This window comes from Pantherophis guttatus, chromosome 1, assembly GCF_059756535.1.
Source record: "Pantherophis guttatus breed Tessera chromosome 1, ASM5975653v1, whole genome shotgun sequence".
NCBI lineage: Eukaryota > Metazoa > Chordata > Lepidosauria > Squamata > Colubridae > Pantherophis > Pantherophis guttatus.
In genome coordinates, this window is record NC_142063.1 from 152,658,894 (window position 1) to 152,682,697 (window position 23,804).

Genomic DNA, 23,804 nt, shown 5'->3' on the forward strand with positions numbered 1-23,804 from the left:
TTCTATCTAATGCTTCACTACTGTCCCATTCAGGCTATTCAGAAAATACGACTTCAGCAACAGAGTGGTCAATGCCTGGAATGCACTACCTGACTCTGTTGTTACATCCTCAGACCCCCAAAACTGTAACCTTAAACTGTCTACCGTGGACCTTACCCTATTCCTAAGAGGTTTGTAAGGGGGCATGCATAAGGGCACCAGCATGCCTACCGTCCCTGTCCTACTGTTTCCATTTAGTCTTACTCATTTCTTATGTCTATACTTATACCTGTTTATATGTATATGTTTATATATTATGTTCATACTTATACTTGTTTTTTCATACATGCTTGACTGACTAAATAAATAAATAAATAAATAAATAAATAAATAAATATTCTGAAGCAAGAGTAAACCTTTTTATGAATATTAATATGAACATAACTAAATCAGAAGAAGCCCATTGCTTTGTGACACAGTATCTGCTTTGCTTAAAAAAATCAAGTCCATGGCATCTTTTAATAAAATAATCTGACTGTTCTTTATTTTAGGCTAAGCCATAGCATACTAGCAGAGGTGATGTTTTGCCTGTAAAAATTTGGAGTTCAGCCCCAGATCGCCCAGTTAAAAGAGTCCAGTAATAAGGGTTCTGGAAGTGTTTTATCTGAGATTCTGGATAAGGTTTCTTGTCCGTGAACATACAAATGAGCTAATAGAAAGCAATTTCCTAATTTGAACTATTGGTATGAGAAAAAGAGCCCACAACTTTGAACAGAGAGAAATGTTGCTTTGAACCTTGTGATAAGAAATGCCTGTAAGGATTAAACTAAGCATTATCCAAATCGTAGGAGGTGATATGGGGGAAATCAACTTGGGAGATGGATGGAGAACCAAAATATGCTGAAGGAGGCAAAGTGCTTAATCTTTCCCCTCACAGTTGCCTTTGTACTCCAAAATGTCTCCCCAGCTGCTCTTATTTGCATAAGGAGGTTCAGGTTTTTTCCCCCTTGCAAGCAGTTGTTTGATACGGCTGGTGGAAGGAGTGAGATTAGGAAGAAATGAGAGGTTAGGAAAGGGTTAATCACTTTGGGCTTTATTATTTTTAAACCCCAAGGCCTTTTCAGCCCTACAATCTTAAGCAGCTTGACTCCTGTGGATAAACTGGCTAGAAACCAAGCCAGCTTCAGCAACTCCTTTTCTGGAATCCAATTCCTTCCTCTACTTTGGCTTCAGCAATGGCCAGATGTTTAGACTACCTGTAATACAGCTATTGACTGGTAGATTACTACTCCTATCCATGCTAGAAAAGCAAACACCAATCACTTTCTTTTTCTAGATACGTCTTTGATGACATGTCGTTTCCCTTGACAGACCTTTTGTATGAACCCTTTCTGATGACTCCAGAACCATCCTTCCTTTTGAATTTGGCTAGGAAGGAAAAGTAAAAGAATCTTGTCAATGTCATTTGGTTACTTTTAATGTATAGTGGAAAAAGATGGGGGAGCTGGGATCTTTGGAGGACATCATAGGTCCCTATCTACAAAACAAAGACAGAGACCTAAACTTGCACTGGAATAAATGGTCATTTGGTTCAGTCCTAAATTACTCCCTCTAGATTTTTTCCCCTCTTAAAAAATAGATACAAGGTTTTTTCCCCCAATCCTGTCGATGTCATATTTTGTCAAAATCTATTTCTAGAATATCTAAGTATTGCATTATTCCTTTGTCCCTGAGGAGAAAACCACCACCATATATAAAGGAAAGTGACTAACTGTTTCTAGAAGTTACTGGAAATTGCTTTAAGAAGTGAAGAGTGAACAGAAATTCTAAAGCATCACTTCCAGGATTAGTAATAGGAAGCATACACACTTCATCAGGCCCAGCCTGAAAAGCTGCTCTCAGAGAAGACCACTTTTTTTCATTTGAATTAAATAGGAAACTCAAATTACCTAAGGAACTCAGCCAAATCATTGGTTCGTCTAATGTACTGCTGTTATCAGAAACTTTCCAGAGTTTCAGGAAGAATTGTTCTAGTCTTACTGGAGACACCAAGGATTGAACCCAAATTGGTCTTCAAGAAAAGGATGTCTTCTACCACTGACTCTGACTCCCCACTCCCACCCCCATGTATGCAATTTCTTTTTTCCTATCTGGATCCCTATGCTAAGAATGACTTCTGATTGAATGTTCTGAAGTCATTCTTAGCATAGTAGAGGCTTGTTCATTGAATAAGCCCTTAGATAAAGGCTAGAAACCTATAACTTCTTTCCAGTAGGAGCAACAAGATGGTTCAATCATATCCTAAGTTGAGATGCACTGAGAATGCACTGATAGTGTACATTGATTCATACAGGTTTTAAAATGATGTTTGATAAGGATTTTAGAGATCTGCACAAATTGATGTATGTGTATGTGTGCTTTTATGTTTACACACCTTAGGAGTGCAACACAGTGCATTTTGTTTTTGTTTTGTTTTGTTTTAACATCAGAGAGACTTTCAGTATAGTTTTCCCTTTCTGTCTTCTGCTTGTCTGGAAGAATAGGCAAAAGTTACTACAAGATGTAGACATGGATATTTGTGAAATTAGATGCCATGGCATCTGGGCATGTGCGTCCAAATGTGTCTTGGTTGCATCTTGTTTTTACAGTCTTTCCTCCCATTCGTGCTTGATAAGGGAAACAGTAATTGATCCAATCTCAGCAAAAAGTCACATGAATTCCGAGACCATGGCATAGCCATACTATAAAATGTATATAAAATGTTTGGGGTAGTATCTCTAACAGTATAAATAAATATATTTGGCTGTTGATATATTATGTATACTTGCATCAGAACATAGGAATTCTAAAGAAAATTAAAGTTCTTCCAAAAGTATTCTGGGGGTTACTTTCTTATCCAATTTATGAGATGCATTAGTAATTACTTTTTAATGTAAAAATGGCACATTTTACTCCAGTTTAGAACACTGATATCTGGACAGGGAGATAAATCAAGAGGCTGTAACATAGACAGCCTATAGAAAGCATTAAAAAGCTGCATATGAAATTCCATCAGAGTACTTTTATTCCAACCCATGTTATAAAGAGTTATTTGTATTGCTTCTATGGGAGAGTTGAAGTTGAGTGTCAAATCCCTCTTCCTGAAAAAAAAATTTGGTTGGACACTGTCTACACTATGTTTCTGAATCTCTCCATTAAAATCTTTGTTCCTTCAAACTGTATTGGCCATTTCCAGGATTTTATTACTCCAACAATGTGTATCTCAGCTGTTGTATTAACAATGTTTGATGCTATAGAAACCCCACCACCAAGCACTCGTGGAAGATGCCTACAAAATATGATCAGGGTTACAATAAAGCCTGAGGGCTTTTGTTTCTCTGAAGAGTTTTGGTTTATTGCCAAGGCATTCTAAGAGTCATTGAATGTAATATAAGTGTCTCTTTAAAAAGAAGTAGTTTAAAAAAGGAAGAAGGAAACCGGAGTGGGAGGGGAAAAGGTGGTCTTGAAATCTAGGAAGCCCTTGGCTTACATGTTTTTACGCAGCTCATACTGAAATTTGTTTTCCTTTCATCTCTTTCCCAGTAAAAGCAGCAGTGAGGTTTATCCCTTTAGCTTCCTCAGAACTTCCTTTCAGAATTCCCAATCTATTACAGCACATTCACATACCAGAAACAAGATGCCTTTTCATGCTGTCAACCTTTTTCATCTGAAATGTAAATTAATTCTTGCCTTGACAGAGATCAAAGTAGGGGTATTAACCTTATTGGACCCTTTCTCCATCAGAATCTGTTCCAAAGACTCGGAGGCTGGTGCTGTTGGTGTCTGAGAGGAGAATGCAGCCTTCAGTGTTATCTATGGCCCACTTCCAGGCAGTCCTCTTGTCTACAAGTCACCATTTCAAAAGCAGTAGTTTCTTTTGTAAATGACCTTATCATTACTTTATACTGTGCGAAGGGAAAGGGGTGGGGGGGAGTGCTTTGCCTGAATAATTCTTCCAGGATTAGCCTGCTCATTTTAATTGTGGGGCGGAGGAGGCTACATTCAGAATTCAGAATATTCTTTGAATGGTTTTGACAGCAAGAGATCGCGGCCAGATAGAAAGTCTTGTTCAGGTTGTTTATTTTCCAGCAAGGCAGTCTTTAGAGATAGGCTGCATTTGCATTTTGAAAATAAATAGATTCTCAAATACACAAGTGGCTAGGCGAGCTGTTGAACAGACATTGATAAAACGCGGAAGGAAAAAAAAAAGTAAATGTGTTCTAAGAGGTGGGGGGAAGGCTTCCATGTTAGCTGCCTTGGGGGCTCCACAGCAGAGTTGAAAGGTGGGATAGAAATATTTTAATAAATGTAGAAACCCAGAGTATGTGAGAAATAAGTTTATTGTTGAGTTGAGTTTGGAAAACTGATATTATAATTTGAAATTTAATTGGATTTATTTAAGTTGTGAAATCAGATATGCCCCCCGGATAAATTCTATTAATCCATCATTGCTTTAGCTTATGTACTGCTTAACTTTAGTGAAGTATTTCTTTTCCTCTTTTTTAAAGCTAGGCAGTGGGGAAAATTCCTATTTCTCTTAAAATGCAAAAAAACAAAACAAAACACCAGGTTAAAAATGGACCTACTCTCTCCAGGTACCATATCATTATCATATCCCAAGGTCATTAGCCCCTTAATCTTTTTTTTTTAAGTGTGGCTCATAGTAGCAAAAACATTATTCTCTTTAGTTCAACTATTTTAATCAGGAAGATAAAGTAACCCAAATGCTTAATTCTCTTTGTTTCTCATCCCTAGTTCTTGCAACAGAATCATATTTTTACACTTTTTATTATTAAAACGTTTAGACGATTGATTTTAATTCCATTTAATTTATTTTGCATTCTGGAAATCAAGTTTGTTTCATTGCTCTATATAGTACCAACAAAGTAATAGCTATGAACCAGAAGTCAATGATGATCATGTTCCCCCTTCCCCCTCCCACCCCATTATCCACAGGATTCCCATCTTGGTGTCTTCCAGATGTGTTGAATTAGCCAAGAATTGTTGTGTTGACTATGAGATCTGCAAAGTATGAAGTCACTTTACAATTTCTCTAACTGGATGAGTTTCTACAGTATATCCATTTAAAGAATTTGAGGAATCTTTTAAGAGAGTTGAAAATACCCTGGTTCAATTCATAAGGCAGCTTTTTAAAACTTTTATATTATATTTAGGAATATTGATCATTTTTCCTAAAACATAGATTTGCCTTAGCTTTTAAAAACACATTAATGATCTATTGGTGTTCAGTTAAGTTATTATTTCCAAATATTTGATTCTTTCATTTAAAAATAAAATTTTCTCTTTGATCAACTAATCTTTGAGGCACCTTATAAAGACTACAACAATAAAAGGATAAAATAGAAAGCAAAGAAGGCAAGTGATAGTAGTATAATAAGAGATGCAACTCTGTTTTATTAAACGTTTTAACAAATGAAATAAGTTTTACCTATTGCTTACGAGAAACAAAAAACAAAATTTTATCACACGAATAGGTTTGGGGATTATGTTCCATTGTTAGAATGCAGCATCAGAAAAATACAGGCTTCTATTGAGTATTTGATATATGCTGCAGTGTGACAAAGAAGGTAATTCTTATCATTCTCTAGTCCCAACCTCAAAAACAGGATTTTAAATAGTCATCTAGAAACAAACTGTCAAGAACTCTTGTTGGTCTGAAGAAAATATGCATTAGAACAGGGATGTCAAACTCAATTTCATTGAGGGCCACACCAGGGTTGTGTTTGACCTCGGGGTGGGGGGGGGATTGACGTCATTTGGCCTGCCCGGGCTCCATTTTTGGCCGCAACAGTCTCCCGCACCGAAAGTGAAAATGGAGCTTGGGTGCCCACCCAGGATCCATTTTCTCTGGCAGAGGGCTGCAGGAGGTTGTCGCGGCCAAAAATGGAGCCTCTGAGGGCTGCGCATGGCCCTCCCAAGCTCCGTTTTTGCTTGCAGAGGCATCGTGGAGTGCTCATTCGCTGTTTCCAGGGCAGCCCTGTGGGCCAGATCTAAACACCCTGTGGGCCTTGAGTTTGACACCCCTGCATTAGAAGAAAATAAAGGCTGCCCCACTCAGAAGTTGGCCCTTAGTGCCTCCTGGAACTGCCAGCATAATTGTTTCCCATAAAGATATGGACCTGCCCTATACAAATGCCCTATACAAATGGTACAGGATAAAGAAAAATCAAGACAGTGACCACACTCATGAGATCGAAGCCCAACCACCTTTTTATATGCAGCGCAATATCATTTTCACAAGAGTATTGCCAGTCCAGGACTCCCATTCCTGTTTGTAATGCATAATTCTCTATTTTTTTGTTAAAGCTCATGCTGTTTTATTTACTATTTCTCTATTAAAATCATTTTTAATGTTATTTTTGTCTTTCAAGGAATTAGCTACCCCAGTGCCCCACCCAACGTTGTATCATATGCAAACTGAATAAGCATTCCCTCTACTTCTTCCCACTTGTCATTAATAAAAATGAAAAATAAAGTACCCCGGACTGAATTTCATTGCATATCACTAATGAGCAATAGATATACTATAATTTTTGAAACAGTTTTGTATCCACTTAATTGCCATGCCATCCAGCTTCATGTTTAATTAGAAATTCGAAAGTCATGAAGTACTTTGTCAAATCAAAATATAATATATATTCCATCATATATTAAGGAAGTTAACTTATTTTTGAAAAAGGAGTAAGATTATTCTATCAAGACAGATGAATCCATGCTGATTTTTGGTAATTACTCCTTTGTTTTCGAAGTATTTAAAGACATTTTATGATTGTCTTGAAACTGACCAGCCTGTTTTATATCTCTTTGTTAAAGGGAATAAAGAAAAGCATTTTAGTTGTCCAGTCATCTCTTACCTATTTGTTATTTCCAAAAATAATATGTCTATATTACCTGGCCTATCACTCACTGGAACATTATTTATGGTAAGGCAGAATGGGAAGATTCTGCCTAAGCAGGGGGTTTGACCAGAAGACCTCCAAGGTTCCTTCCAACTCTGTTGTTCTGTTCTGTTCTATCTTGTTCTGTTCTGTAAGATAAATGGCCCACTTTTTTCCCATCAAATTTGAGCCATATTGTGGACAATGTGTAGATTGTGACACATTTTATACAGCTGCTTTCAAAGACACAAGAACTTTAGAATAAGCTCTGTATAAATTTTTAGGAACTGTGCTACAGTGGAGTCCTTGGTGCTCTCTGAACTTGACTGTTTTCTTGCAGGCGTTTCATTGCACTGATGACACTACCTAGTTTGGTAATGAAATGTCTGCAAGAAAACAATCAAGTTCAGAGAGCACCAAGGTCCTCACAGTTCAACCCTTGAGCTACATATATTCTCTTCTATAGGATCTGTATTACAACTTGCTTTTTGTATGTGAAAGGCTGTTTCTCAACTAGAAGTCAGCTCTGTCTCTACTAATGCTTGTCTGAGATTCTACTGATTAAAATTTTAGCTAAAGCTAGCCTTTCTGGATGAATCCTCAACCAAGTTAATTCTCACTGATAAGTTTGTTTCTTCTTGAAGGAAGGGCATAGTCTTAATCTGAGTCATTGGAGCTCAGTTGTTGACATATTGGAGTTCTTGAGATATTGGAGCATGAAAATTTTATTTTATTTTATTTGATCATATCTTATTTTATTTGACTACTAGTAAGTGTCTGGAAAAATCCCTGAAGTTTTCTTGACGAGGTTTTTTGAAAGTGGTTTGTTCTTGCTTGTTTCCTAAGACTTGAGAATGAGTGAGTGGCCCAAGGTTCCCCAGCTTGCTTCATGTCTGAGGCTAAAACTCATTGTCTCTTGGTTTTTAGTTTGATGCCTTAACCCAGTGATGGCTAACCTTTTTGCTGTTGCATGCCAAAAGTGGGGGGAGCGGGGGATGTTGCGTGTGCGCATGCCCACACCCAGAATGCAATGTCCCCTGCATACCACGCCCCTGTGCATGCATATGTGACCCCCACACGGCCTGTTTTGGCCTCCTGGGACCAAAAATGGGCCACAGGGGGGCGCATGCATGCGAGACCCCCCACCCTCTGCACATGCGTGCAAGACACCCTCCCGCCCCTGCACATGTGCATGAGACCTCCGTGCATGCAGGAGACTCACGTCTCCCGCATGCATCCTGCCCCCGTGCCAGAGACCCGAAAATCAGCTGGCTGGCAGGAGGCACGCGCACATGCACGGTGGAGCTAAGCTGGGCAACGGCTCGTGTGCCTGCAGAGAGGGCTCCGCTTACCATCTGTGGCACGCGTGCCATAAGTTCACCATCACAGCTTTAACCACTACACCAAACTGGCTTTCCCATCAATATTAGCAAGATATTTTGAAAACATATTCCATAGAAATTACTTCTCATCTATATGAACACTATTAAGGATAAAAATACAACTTCAGCAACAGAATGGTCATTGCCTGGAATGCTCTACCTGACTCCATTGTTACAGCCTCAAACCCTCACAGTTTCAATCTCAAACTGTCTACCGTGGGCCTCACCCCATTCCTAACAGATCGCTAAAGGGGGCATGCATAAGTGAACCAGTGTGCCTACCATCCCTGTCTTACTGTCCCCATTTATCTGTATTTACTTCCTTTGTTTATGTTTATGTTCATACCTGTACTTATTATCTTGTACATGTTTGACAAACAAATAAAATAAATAATAAATAAAATACAAATCTTCCTGCGCAGAATCTTTGATATCTAGGCATGTTTGTATTGCCTTACTGCTGACATTAACTTATATGTTATATGTTTAGAAAAACAGTAAAGAGAGCCATGTAACTTCTTCATTAGCCTGAAAAAATAGCACCCTCTTCAATATTGACTTTTCTCGTATGATCTTACTTGCCTGCTGAGGTATTGTTCAGAGCCATCTCTATAATAATAGATAATAGTAGGTGACCTGATATCCTCTGGATCCTTTGATATCAAATTGTCATCTATTTCCTCAATTTCTTCAGCTCTATGGACAAGAGATTGTAGATGCTAAAGCTCAAAACTTCTGGAGAACAGAAAGTCAGTTGCTCCTATTCTATGTTTCTACAACTCCTGAAATATGAGTGATTGGAATTAGTTAGAGGTCATATCAACATTACCTGCTAAAATGAGGCAGGTGAGATACTTTGTGCTTTATAATATAGAGAGATAAGCCCTTAATTACTCAGGATTTAAATTCATGAATTTTCTAGAATTCTTTGAAGAAAAAGAAGGATGAAAGTATATTAAAACAGATAAAATAAAAATATTTGCCCAGCAGATGCTTAGGATGAGTCAAATAAATGATGATTCAGTTTTCTCCACAAAAATAGCTTGCTGACAAAATTCATCTGTAGCTGTTCTCAGATCAGACCTTTGGCAATGCCATTCATTTGTAATGGTCAGTAAACTTTGTAGCCTGGAGGGTGATTGCAGCCAGAGGCTGCAGAACCGAATCAAATCTGAATTAGTTTCTTTCTAGAAGTTGAACAAAGAGTATTCCGTCTGTTGCAAAATGTCAGATAATGCTGCTCCATTTTTAATCTTCTTTTTTGCTAATGTTTGCTTAGCTTTCAGGGGATATTTAACACGCAAAAATTATAGAAGATGGAAGAATAGTATTGGCTATCAAACAGATGTGGAATCAGTGGACTTTGTTTCCAGTCTCAGATATGAAGAAAATGGGTAAGTTTTAATTATTCTGTTGAAAAAGAATCTAGAGAGAAAGTATGTAGTGGGAGACATTTTGTTCACTAAACACTAGTTACCTTGCTGGTGAGTACAACTCAGGGTAGGTCCTGAGCAACTATATTCATCATGAGCTGAATCAGATACTGTTTTTGAAGGAAGTGTCTATTCATGCAAGTTTGTGAATATGATTTGTAGCATTCATATGTCAACGGCTTAGTTTTATACTTTAGATAATTAATCTATGTATTTTTCATTATAATCACTGGCCAGTCAAAACTAAGTACAGTATGTATTGTAATAAACAATAATAAAAGCCATCTTGGCAATATCCTGTTAAAAGCTCAGGATCTAAATCACTTAAGATCTCTAACCTGATTCTTGAAATGCCATTTGGTGGACTCAACAAGCCATTGCACAAAATTTGCCAGCATTAAGAGTAACAGCTGTATGTGTTCTATCAATGAAAAAGAAGTGTAAATACATTCAATCTTCCTGATTTATGAGTTTAAAATGGAATATGAGAGGCAGAAAGAATTCCACTGAAAAGAGCCATATTGTTGTAGTCCGCCGGCAGCCTGCGGAGCTGGCAGCAGAGTCAGACAGTGAGGAGGTTGGGGAGGAACATGGGCCAGTCCCGGAGTCTGGAAAAGGCTCGGATGAGGGCTCTGCATCGGAGATAGAGAAAGGGCCATCTGGGAGGTACGTGCTGCCTCCGGAGCCTCCAGAGTTGGACCTCAGCGAGGCAGAGGAACTGGGGGAGCCTGTTCCCAGTGCGCGCATGCACAGAGCTGCCAAAAGGCAAGAACAGTTAAAACAAAAGGGACAACTTGGGAGTAGGGCTTGGAGATGATTAGCCCCTCCCATAAGACTGAAAAGAGGAACAAAGGCACGTGGGCCTTTGCAGGAAACAACATTGTTAATTCTGTTCAGTTTAAAGTGTGAAGCTCTGTTTGATTCTGGACTCTGTGTGGCTTTGCCAATTAGGTCTTTGGCAGCGTGTCAAGGGAGATAAAGGTGGGTGCTTATCAGCCTTATCCCGAAGGACTCTTTACAACTATTTGGGACTCATCTGTGAATGAACAGAATTGACAGCTGCTGCAATAAAAGAGGTTTTTGGGACTACTGGTGTGTTTTACTGACTGAGGAAGCCTAGGTCAGAAAACATATGTAGAACATGAGCCACAGTCTACACCTCACTTGAGCCAAAGAGTAGCTCTGGTCTCCCATAGGAATGTTAGGAAGGTTATCCTTCAAGACTGCCAGAGGCAAAACATTAAGGCAATGTGCTCTAGTTTATCATTAGATGGTATAATTCTTTCTCCTTGAGAAAAATTATGTGGTAAGTAACTTGTCATCAGCCTTTTATTCCTTGAAGATTGGAGAATGTAAAAATTCTTCTTCAGCACTCTGTCAAATGTTTCCTCCAAAGCCTGAGCTTGAAATCTTCCCTTAATTTCATTTTAAAAGATGAAAAAACACTCTTACCAAATAGTCTTCAGGCAAGCTGTTTCCAAGCTGCTTCTCCTGTGGATCAGTCAAATCTCACTATTTTCTGGGTCAGACTGTATATTCTAATGATACTCTATAGCATACAGTTGGGCCAAGACATATGGTAAGCAGTATATAAATTATGACCTCTGCCTAGAGCTGGTACTGTACCATGGAAATTAATCTTTCCATTAGGGAATGCAGCTTTTAAACAGGCCTCATAAAACCTGGTTTTTATTCTGTCTCCTCTCAGTTTCCACACACCAAATCTGTGCCTGGATCACATATTTTTTCTGGTTGCTTCTTAAACCTTATAGAACAGTAGCAAATTTCATATTATGCATTTGCCTCTAACCCAGGATAGAATGCAGTGAAGTGTTTTTATAAACAGAAGCAATTTCTGCTCAATGAACATGAGGCAGTTAATTCTTCCAGCCCCCTTTTCTCAGGGTACCTTCAAAATTTATCCCAGCAGGTGGATCTTGAGCATGTGCAATGAGGAAAAGTAAAGTTCCAATGCCTGGAAAAGATATGGCAGCGAAACAATTATTGGAGTCTCCTTACAGATATTTAAACAAATCTCTTGTCAGACAAATAACGCAGCAGTAGGTTCTCCCATTTATCTCAATCCCTCCTTTTTCTGGACATCTATGGAAGCATCTTTTCCTGTAAAAAGCTTAGAAAATGTATTTGCCTACTATTATTCTTCTCATCCTTCCTATTACCTATCTCCTCCCACTTATGACTATATAACCTTGTTGCTTGTATCTTTACGATTTATATTGTTTTGTTTCCTAGTATGATTTGATTGCTTATTAGTAACCTATGACTATCACTAAGTGTTGTATCTTATGATTCTTGATGAATGTATTTTTTTCTTTTTATGTACACTGCGAGCATATGCACCAAAGACAAATTCCTTGAGTGTCCAATTACACCTGGCCAATAAAGAATTCTATTCTATTCTATTCTATTCTATTCTATTCTATTCTATTCTATTCTATTCTATTCTATTCTATTCTATTCTATTCTATCCTATTCCTATTCCTATTCTATTCTATTCTATTCTATTCTATTCTATTCTATTCTATTCTATTCTATTTTCTATCCCATCCCATCCCATCCCATCCCATCCCATCCCATCCCATTCTATTCATGGCAATATTAAACGTGAGTGTAACTTAATTTGGGTTTACTCACTGACAAGAGGGGAGTAGGACTATAAAGATAAATAATATGAGCAGAAGCAGAAAATACATATTACATTTGCAACTTTTTGTCAGCTTCTGAAAGACAACAAACATTGCTTTATCTCCATCTTCTCCCATTTTCTGCCCAGCAAAGTACAATATATTACCAAAATATTACCTGTGGCATGCCTCAGGTATTTACCAAAGAGAGTTAGGCTTATGCACAAATCTCTCTACTATACTCCTAGTCATCTCTCAGGCAAATAATAAATGTCTGAACTTCTAGGTGCAAAGGGAATCATTTTTAGTAGGACATAATTAGCAAATTCATTTTAACAGTGTCACGTTACCTTTGCCCTTGAGTGGCTGCAAAAAGATTGCAATTTTAGCCACAGGAGGAAATTTTCCATTGATTAAATTGAGCATCAAAGGGGCATGTGCCCCTTTGAAACCCTCCCTGGGTGGAAAACTAAACAGTCTGAAAGGAACAGCATGAAGCTGTCAGTTCACTGGGACCCAGACTGTTTTGAAACAGGAAATCTGTAAGAGTTAGTGATACGGATTGGCAGCTATTTGAACTTTATTTCAGAATCTTGGTGTGGTCCCTGTAAACCTCCAAAAGTTGCAACTAGAGTGTAATTATCCTGAGCCAAAATGGGGTAATTTATTAAAGACATGATTGGAAAACAATCCTATTAATTTTATTGAAAATAATGGTAATCCAGTCAAAACTCCTGGCATTATTCATTCATTTTTGACAATCTAAATTGTCAATTCATCTCCTTACAATCTACTGTAAATTGATTTAACCCAAGGAACAAAACAGGAAGAGTCCTGGTGAACAGAAGGATTAGAAGGAAAGTTAGAGTTGCCACACAAGAATTCTAGCAAATTCTAGCAAATATTGTACTTTCAGATAGGGAAATTTATAGGTAGTTGCCAAAACTCTCTTCCATTTCCTTGTATATGTGTGTTGTTGTATTCCTTTGCTGTGGAAAGGAGGTTCTTGCGTTTTGCATGAAGGCAAGGCAATCTGCATTTATCCATTGTTTTGGTATCTGCTATTCCCTTTATCAGTATGAGAAATACCTCATACAGATGTTACCATGATATTGGTACTTTATTCACCATTAATTTGCCTCATCCCTTTAAAACTTGTCCAGGCTGTTCTTCTATGTGTAAGCAACTTCATCCCATAGCTATTTATTATTCTTCAATCTTTTTATATCATGAATATATCCATCAATAAATTGTCTCTGCGATATATGCCAGGCCTAGGGCTTTGCTTGGTAGCATGTTAGTTTCCCATTTATTATTTTAAAAATAAAAATAAGTGAGAAGCAGACATATCTTGGCAGGCATATTATTATTTCTGACACCTTGGGAACTACGAACAAGGCATTCCTTTTATATCTCCCACAATTTAACTTCACGACTTAACTTCAGATTCAAGTCTAATTAAAGAGAAAATAATTTTCCTGTTTACTCTCTCTGCACCAGGCATAATTTTGCACCCTTCTATAATTCTCCTGTCCCCCCTTGCCAATTTTTCTAACCAGAAACACTAAATATTGCTAACATTTAGCAATAGCAATAGGTCTTAGAGTTATATACCACTTCATAGTGCTTTGCAGTACTCTCTGAGCAGTTTACAGAGTTAGCATATTGTTCCCAACAATCTGAGTCCTAATTTTACCGATCTCGGAAGAATAGAAAGCTGAATCAACCTTGAGCCCCTTCAGGATTGAACTCCCAGCTGTGGGCAGAGTTTGTCTGCAATACTGTGTTGTCCCTGCTGTGTCACTGGGAGCCCTTTTAGTTAATGATTACACCTTTAGATAATACCTTTAGATTACCTATTCAGAAATTTTCTGAATGGTGTAGATTAGAAGAAATGTTAAATTAGTGAAACCATGAATTATTATTCATGCACTAGAACTAAAACAAGAAGCAAGAAATACCACAGCACAGCACATATACTTCACATAAAACCAGCAGCAAAATTAAATAGTGTAAAGTTTCTGAAAGAACTAAAATGCCAGGAAATAAAAAGTTCTTTCCCTTGGCACTGAAAAAAGTATAAAAGATGGATCTTTGGGGATGATATTCTCCAAGAGGAGGCACCACCAATGAAAGAATTACAAGTTTTTAGTCACCTCCCATCTTGTTATATGAAGAAAAATCAGTAAATAAAGCTTTGTTTTCCATTCTATTATTATATTAGCAGTACTTCTTGTTGTGGCTTTTCAATTTGTGTTATATTTGACAGCAATATGTGTGTGTATATAATCTGATAAAGCTTACATCTCTTACAACAAATCACACAACTCTTTTGGGTTTCTATCCCAAATCATGCACAGTAAATCAATCCAGTTACATTTGTTCTTAGTTAAAGTAATTCAATAAATTCATTTCTTATAAATAATTTGTAGCATGTTCTTATAATATGCTTTAAAAGTGTTTATACAATTCTAATTTTATTAGTGGTAATCGTTGTTAATCACTGCCTTTAGGCAGTATCGTTTGAGAGTTCCCATTAATTGAAATAAATGACTAAATAGAGGCCCCTTTAGTGGCCTGTAAGCCGGGATCAGTATAAAGTTTATATCATTTCTTCTTTAATTTATGTTAAACTAACATGATTTCAACTAAAACACAGGGCAGGATTACTCCCAATGTATTTAATATTTTTCTTCCATAATTTGGTGACAACCTTGAAAGATGCTACCTGGAGATCATATACAAGCCATTTGTAGTCCTTGAACTTCATGTTTTGTGCCTCTGTGGTAAAGTTTATTTATTTATTTGTTTGTTTGTTTGTTTGTTTGTTTGTTTATTTATTGGTTCAATTTATATGCTGCCCTTCTCCGGAGACTCAGGGCGGCTTACATAAGGAAAAGTTCCTGTTTCCTTATGTAGCAATTCTTGAATCTCACTCCCTTCAGTCTTACTCTTGAATAGCTGCTTCGTTTCCTGCAACTGATAATATAGTTTGTAGTCACAAGAGGAGACTTTTGCTATGGTTCATTTTTTGTCCATGTTGTGTTTCAAAAGCAAAGTAGATGATTTACATTCACTGATGGCACCATTTATCATTTCAATTTATTCTATGGTATCTCTAAACAAAGTGTTACAATACAGCTCACTGTCAAGATCTAGTAGAAGCTTCAACGAACATGATACATTCATAATATGCAGAATCTTTTCCCATACAATCAAAGGAAATAGTGGAGATTGGAGGTTTCTCCCCCTCCCCCCCATACAGTTGAAAAGATTGATGAATTGCTTTAAAAAGAAAAAAGAAAATCAGATGCTGTAGATTTCATAATCTTGATAATAACAAGACTAACAGCACAGTAATACCCAATAACATGATTCATGGTTTAATCATTTATCTACTTTTGTGATATCCTACAGAAGTAAAATCCTGATGTAGATTATTTGATTCATACTGTAAATATTTTGGGGAAGGCCCATATATTACAATCCTCACAATCCTAAGCATATTTATACATAAATACACTCCACTGAGTTTAGTGAGCCTTTTTTCAAAGGAAATGTTTGAGTTTTGGCTTTTATTATACTTTACACTGATGGTAACAAATCAAAATTGTAGGTTGTTATTGTTGTTATTATTATTTAAATGCATATGCTGCCTTTCAGAAAGAGAAGTATATATTGTAATTATGATTATGATTAATCTTCTGTTACTTAGAAGAATTGTTATGAATTGGTCCTTCTTCCTACATTATCTTACACTTTTCCAGAAGATGCCCTAATCCTCCAGGACAGATTTTGGATATATGTAGTTAGGGCGGAATAAAATTATAAACAGTGAAACAAACAAAAGAGAAGAGAAAAATATATTACCTATATTTAGATATACAGTACCACTAGCACTTGTGACATTTTAGCAAAGCTGAGCAATTTTCACCCCTCCAGATATTTTGACTTCACAATTCCTATTAACTCTCTTCACTGACCAAGCCTACTGATGTTGAAATTTGGTAACTCCTGGAGCCATAGAGCTATATGTTACTCATCCATCATTTACAATATAAATTCACGGCTGTCTTTAATGGACCATCTAACAGCCGTGACAAGGGGGGCATTTGCACAGGTTTGCCTGGTGCGCCAGCTACGCCCTTTTCTAAAGAGGGACGCCCTCCGTATGGTCACTCAGGCTCTCATTATCTCTCAGTTGGATTACTGCAATGCCCTCTACATGGGGCTGCCCTTGGGGCGTACCCAGAGCTCCAACTGGTCCAGAATGCGGCCGCGCGAGTAGTTACGGGTGCGTCCCGCTACTCCCATATAACACCACTATTGTGCGAGCTGCACTGGCTGCCGGTGGTCCTCCGGATCCGCTTCAAGGTGCTGGTACTCACCTATAAAGCCCTTCATGGCATGGGGCCGGGGTATTTGCAGGATACCGTCCTCCCACAGCCCAGTGCGCTCACATAGGGCTGCCCTCCTCCGGGTCCCCTCAGCTAGACAGTGTCGGCTGGCGGTTCCCAGGATGAGGGCATTCTCTGTGGCCACACCGACCCTCTGGAATGGGTTGCCCACCGAGCTCCGGATGGCCCCCGACCTCCGCACCTTCCACGCCGACCTAAAGACATGGCTCTTCTACCAACTTCCCTGATCTGCTGCAGATTTTAATTTGGGTATTTGGGGATTTTTAATTTGGTTTTAATACTATTTAATTTTTACTTATTGTCGGGTTTTTCTATTGTTGTGAGCCGCCCCAAGTCCTACGGGAGAAGGGCGGCATATAAATCTGACAAAACAAACAAACAAACAAACAAACAAACAAACAAACAAACAAACAAACATATAAGAGGAGGATAGTGCCTCAAATGATGATCCTGTAGTCTGGTTTTCAATACTGGAGAAAATTAGTATGGAGGGAAAACAGGAGAAACAGAAAACAAGGGTCATCTAATAATCATCTGAAGCTGATTAGTGGGAAATTCAAAAGATTTTAAAAAGTACTTCTTCACATAGTACATAAGTACAGGTAGTCCTTCAATATGGCTAGACGCTTAGTGACCATTCTGTTACAATGGATACCCCCCTGCAAAAAATGCCTTATAACCTGATTTCAAAGGTTTGGCAGCCACACACCCAGTGGTGATCTGATTAATGACTGCAACAATTTAACACCATAATTCCAGGCTCAATTATAAGAGGAGAGGAGAGGAAGAGGAGAGCAGAACAGAACAGAGCAGAGCAGAGCAGAGCAGAGAATTCTGTTGCCTGCTCTCAAGAAAAAGTGTATATACCCAAACACATACATAATACACATATGCACATGCTATATACATACATAAATATATACCTGCAGCATACATCTATATCTATATCTATAACTATATTAATCACTGTCCATTTTGAATATGTAGAGGAAAGAGGTAACTTGAGAGTCAGTGGTGGGTTTCAAAATTTTTTACTATCATTTCTGTGGGTGTGGCTTGGTGGGTGTGGCATGGCTTGGCGGGCATGGCAGGGGAAGGATACTGTAAATTCTCCATTCCCACCCCACTCTGGGGGAAGGATACTGCAAAATCCCCATTTCCTCCTGATCAGCTGGGACTTGGGAGGCAGAGAATAGATGGGGCCAGTCAGAATTTTTACTACCGGTTCTCCGAACTACTCAAAATATCCGCTACCGGTTCTCCAGAACTGGTCAGAACCTGCTGAAACCCACCTCTGTTGAGAGTTCACAAGATTGATACTATATGGAACAAAACTGTGACTGAATCTAGATGTTCTGCTTCGGATACCACGAAGTCTCCTCCCAGAAGGTAACAAGGCAAACAGGTCGTATGTACATCAAGGACTAAGGGAGCGCAATGGCTCAGGAGGTTAAAACTCTGGGCTGACAATTGGCAGGCTTGTGTTCGAGACCCACTGCTGCATTGGAGTGGGCTGAGCTTCCATCACAGGCTCCAGCTCCTGCCAACTCAGCGGTTCGAAAGTGGGTGACTGCAAGTAGATAAATCTATACCACTTCAATGGGCAACTTCATAGGGATGCAAAAGGAACCACTAACTGGGCAACCCCTGGGCAACAATGATGTCACCAGTGAATCTTTTCGCCATGGAAGCACAGAGTTAAAGTTTTATTTCTTTGCTACCATCACAGGGGTGTCCAGAGTTTTGCAGCCCTGGAATGCTGCTTCTGATACAGAAGTATAGTATAAATTGAGGACTACCTATAACCTGTGGATGTATAACCAGAAAATGTGATGATGGCCACTAACTTGAATGGCTTTAAAAGTGGATTAGATGAATTAATGAAGGACAAGTCTATCAAAGGCTTCAAGTCTTATGTCAGTGTTAATTTTGGTTGGGTGTAACATGCTACCAAACGCCAATGGAACAACAGAGGAGTACATTTCTATCTCTTACTTTCAAGCACTACAATAGCATCTGGCTGGCTATTGGGAGAAATAAAATGTTGAATTAAAACGATTTTCTACCTAATTGAACTGGACCATTCTTATATTTTCGGGGAATCAGTATGTATGTCAACTTGCAAAGCTTTCAAGTTGCCATGAGCAGGAGGGAGGGAGAACTGAAGTGAATTCCATACATTCTTCTGACCGCAATCAGAAGGAGGACGTTAGGTTTCACAGCCAGCCAAAGTGGTTAATTGGAGAATGTGATTTATGACATAGCCAGAGAGGAGGGGAGAGACAGGGTCATAGGGGAACGTAAATCTACGTGGGATTAGTCCTAACTGCATCCCAGTATTGCCGGAATGGTGCTCCTAATAAATGACTATATTTCCTTTGAAGTTTGGATCATGGCTCATGAATTAATTAGGGCATCTTTCGAAAACTTAACAATGTGATTGTTTCAGCCTTATTTCAGCTTTAAGCTGTGTTGCAGGCTGAGAGTTTCTATGCTTTAGACCAGTGATGGTGAACCTTTTCGGCAGCGAGTGCTGAAAAGGGAGTACTTCGCACGTGTCAGGGTCGTGACCAGGAAAAGGAGCTGCCCAGGGGGCATGCGCATGCTGGATAAGGTACTTCCGGTTTCCGGCACATGCATGCATGCCAGCCAGCAAGTCTTCTGGTTATTGCTGCGCATGCACATGCACCAATCAGCTGGCTAGCACGCCGGAAAACGGAAGACCAGCTCCTCCAGTTTCCAGCACTGCTGCACGTACAAAGGCTAGCTGATCATCGTGTGCGTATGTGTGCCAGAAACCTGCACGGCGATGCCGTACGTGCCAGGTGACATGGCTCTGTGTGCCACTTCGGGTTCACCATCACGGCCTTAGACTATGGCTTTTATAAACTATGAGACAAAATAATAGAAAAAGCCCTATAGATACAGAGGTCTGAAAGAAGTAGTGAAAATATAAAACACTGCATCAGACAATATTTACTTCATCCATTCACTGTATTTTTAAACTTCACAACAATCCCAGCTCTGAAAAGCACCAAGTGAGCTAACCCTGTAAAGGACTGTGTTTGGGTGATATGGCAGACCTGAAAAAGTGGTGTGTTTTCTCAAGCCAAGTACTTTGCCCAGTTTCTCTGAATCCCCACTGCCCCCCACTTGCCACTTCCCTGACAAGCTAAAGGCCAACAATGAAAAAATGAAAAATGCTTAAAATCTTGCTCTTTGTACAGTATATGGTTTACTACCAGATGAGGGCTGCAAAACTCTGGATATCCCTGAGATGGTAGCAATGAAATGAAACTTTAACTCTTTGCTCCCATTTGGTGGTGGTCTATATTTTTTACAGCTCAAACAAAGTAGCTGTGATCATTGGTTGAATGGTTGAAACTTAGGGGTCTGGGGCAACAGAGTCAATTTTGACCCCAACAAAGGGAACTTATCTGTGAAGAGTAACTATTGTTTTAAGTTTTTTTTAAAAAAAAAGCTAAAGAGATCAAAGTAAAAAGATGAAGAAAAGCCCTGCAGATTGAATATGGATTATGAAGCACTTTTCTTACAAAGAAGGAGGCTAAAAAGATTTGAAAAACGACAGTTAAAAGGGATTGGGTTATTACAGAATGATGAAAATATGTAAGATTTGGCATGGTAAAAGTGAATATAAGAAATATGTTTACCATTGCTTGCATAAGTAGAAATAGAGGCTTGGTCTGCCATTAATAATATCTGCCAAGAAATGTAGTTGATATCAGTCCCATGAAAACAAATTGTTAAAAGGACTTGCCTGTGTATATATGTATGTGTGCGCGCACACACAGATACCCAGTGCTGGGCTGCTGCCCGTTGTAACAACTGGTTCGCCCAGAACCGAAAATGCGAGCGCACCTTCCGCGCATGTGCACAACATCGAAAACCTGGCGATTATATAGGACGTGATGGTGCCAGGGCGGGTGGGCGGGGCCACCCACTGGTTGGAACTACCGGTTCGCCCGAACCGGTCTGAACCGGCAGCAGCCCACCACTGCAGATACCTTTGAATCAGTTTTTTCCTCTTGGCCAAGTCCCTGCAGTTTTTTTGACAAGGTTTTTCAGAATTTGCCATTGAGAGGACATGACTGGTGACACCCAACTGGCTTTGTGCTTAAAGTAGACTAGAATTCACAATCTCCTGGTTTTTTGCCTAATGCCTTAAGCACTACATCAAACTAGCTCTCTTGTATTATTGCACTATTATTATATTATTATGCATTCTTATATTATTGCATTTTATATTATGAATGCAGAGAGGTAGAGCCAATTATACATATGTTTTTCATCCAATTATCTCATATTTGGGATGGTTACATGAGAAAGATGATATGATTGGAGTCTTCATGTAATTTTTAAATAAATAATATAGCACCATGATGGCGAACCACAGGTGGCACGCAGAGCCCTCTCTGCAGGCACGCCAGCTGTCGCCCCAACCCAGCTCCAACGTGCATGCGCGCGCCTCCTGCCAACCAGCTGGTCTTTGGGTCTCTGCCACGCATGCAGGGGGGTGCAGGAGGCTTTCCAGGCCCAAAATGGGGTGCGGGGGGATCTCACGCAGTGCCCCCACACCCCATTTTGGTTTCCAGATTGGTGCAGGAGGCTTTCCAGGCGCAAGCCTTTTGCACCACCCTGCACCCTGCATATGCATGGGGGCGAGGCGCATGCAGGGGGTGGGGCGCATGTGCGGCGGGTGCTCGCTGAAAAGTTATGTACATTCACGGTTAACTTGACTTATAGTATGTGAACCATTAGTCCTTCATTACTAGACCCAAGCACATTTAAGAAGGGACCTAATTTCAAAGCTGTTGCCCTCATTTGCAAAATTATTATGGCCCTGTAAGGCATGAATGGAACATGTAGTCAAATTACAATGACCCATGAGCACGATTCAAATGTTTGCATAAACCCGGAATGTTTTACACTTGGTAGAGGATGTGTATATATTTATTTATTAAATTTTTGTGCCACCCATCTTGTCCAGATATATGTCCTTCCTCTAAATAAGGATTTGCATAAGGAGGGCAGGACCTGGGGCAAGGAATGGGAGCTCACCCAAATCACAACAGCTTATTTACTAATATTGTATCAGAGCCATTTTCCAGTTTATTGTAGGAATATGTGCTTATCAAGTGTGCAGATGACATAGAGTTGGAAGGGATGACTATTAACAGAGAGGAGAGAAAAAAGATTTAGACAGGCTTGTGCATGTCAGTAGGACGAATAAAAGGGCTACATATAGGATGGGGAAGATCTGTCTTGGCACTAGTATAGGTGAAATGCACCAAGTGTTAGCTGACTACACATCGAACGTGAATCAGCAGTGTGATGTACTGCTTAAAAGCAAGTGCTATTTTGAAGTTTGTGAATAGGAGCATAGAATTCAGAAAAGGGCTATCCAAATGGTGAAGGATCTGGGAACAAAAAGAAGATTGAGTGGAGATGTTGTTTTATTAAAAAAATGTAGCACTGATTCCTAAATCTAAATTGTAACGGAAAATAGCTTTTCCTATAATCTCCCTTTCTCATTGCTGGGATTGTACACTGTGCTAAACCAAGAATGTAAAAACGGAGGGTAGCTTACAAGTAGCGTTTTGTCATTCACCAAGGAACCTATGTATCGTGGCCATTTGGGAGCATGTTAGGGGCAGGATTATAGGGTAAAAAACATTTTATTCGTCCCTTAAAATTTCATGCCCAGATTGGTTCCAGCTCTCCTGAACGTTTAGACTGCAGTTTTCAATATGTTGACAATAGTGAATAGTCTGGTCTTTGATCAGATAAATTGCCTGCACCTCAAAACTAAATTATACTTCTGCTGGGGTTGTGCCTTATGCCTGATGGATTTAAAGCATTGAAAATCTTGACGTATGGTTTAGTATTCTGTGTGAAGCAGGTCATTACTGGCTTCCTCTGTAAACTTGTATGTGAACCCAGTGTTTGAATCTACTTCATTGTTAGGTGTGTAGTGTGAGTGAAAAAGAGAACACGATGTGTAGAGTTTTGAATGGACAGAGTCCATGAGTCACAGAGTACCTTTGAGCAAAAGATCAGTCTGAATGATTGTAAAGCTAAAGTTTTAATGTGCTTTTTTTAGCAATGCAATGGCAAATTACAGTATTTTCAACGTTACTGTATCTGTAAATAAAAAATTATAATGGTGTTTATTATAAGTTCCAGATAGTTTCTCAGCCAAAATGTGTGTGTGTGTGTGTGTGTGTGTGTGTGTGTGTGTGTGTGTGTGTGTGTGTGTGTGTGTAGGGGAGGATTCTTTTGTGTCCTCTGGAATTAGTTAGCCAATAATATGTAACTGTGAAATTTCATGTAGTGAATGATCTGAGAGCAAAGGACACAACAGCTTGAATTCCCCAACCTTTGTGATTTAAGAGGGGGTGAGGGCAGCAGGTGTCTGCTGAAGAGGCCAGCTAGAAAGGACAATTGCTTTCAAAAGTGACTTCTTTCTTTGATAGCCGATGAGAATAGAAATATGTAAATGAGCAAATTTGCAAGCAGACACAACTTCCCCTTTTGATTTAGGGCCAGTGCTTTTAAAATAAGGAAACATTTTTCTTTTGTGTTTCTTTAATTTTATAGCAGAACATTCCACACATAGTTGTCACTTTTGAAAATATCCCTCAAAGAAAAGAAATAAATGTAATATCTTTAAATAAAATCTTTAGAAATATAATAGCTATGTTGTGAGAAATTATTATCAGGGGATTAAACTTAAAGGGAATACAGGAATCAGAAGGGAAATGACATAGAAGTTAATGCTGGCTTAAGAAAAAAAATAACTTCTTTTTTCTTGTTTCAGACAGAAAAATAGCAGTTTTCCTGCAAAACAGTGCTTTTTTGAAAAACAAACAAGCAAGGTACTGTGACATTCAGTCTCTAAAATGATATAAGATCCCTAAATCTACAGTTCAGAAGCATGTTCACAGTTACTTGGCACAACTATCAGAATATGAAACCATTAGGAATATTT

General features: G+C 38.9%; 1 protein-coding gene across 1 annotated transcript in view; it reads left to right on the plus strand.

The window, feature by feature from the left end:
• The window catches only part of MYO3B (myosin IIIB), a 252,059-nt gene that overhangs the window by 161,479 nt on the left and 66,776 nt on the right, over positions 1-23,804 (plus strand). The window contains exons 28-29 of the mRNA XM_087882018.1: positions 9,579-9,693; positions 23,634-23,691. Coding sequence (XP_087738144.1) covers positions 9,579-9,693; positions 23,634-23,691 — 173 coding nt within the window. The remainder of the gene's footprint in view (positions 1-9,578; positions 9,694-23,633; positions 23,692-23,804) is intronic.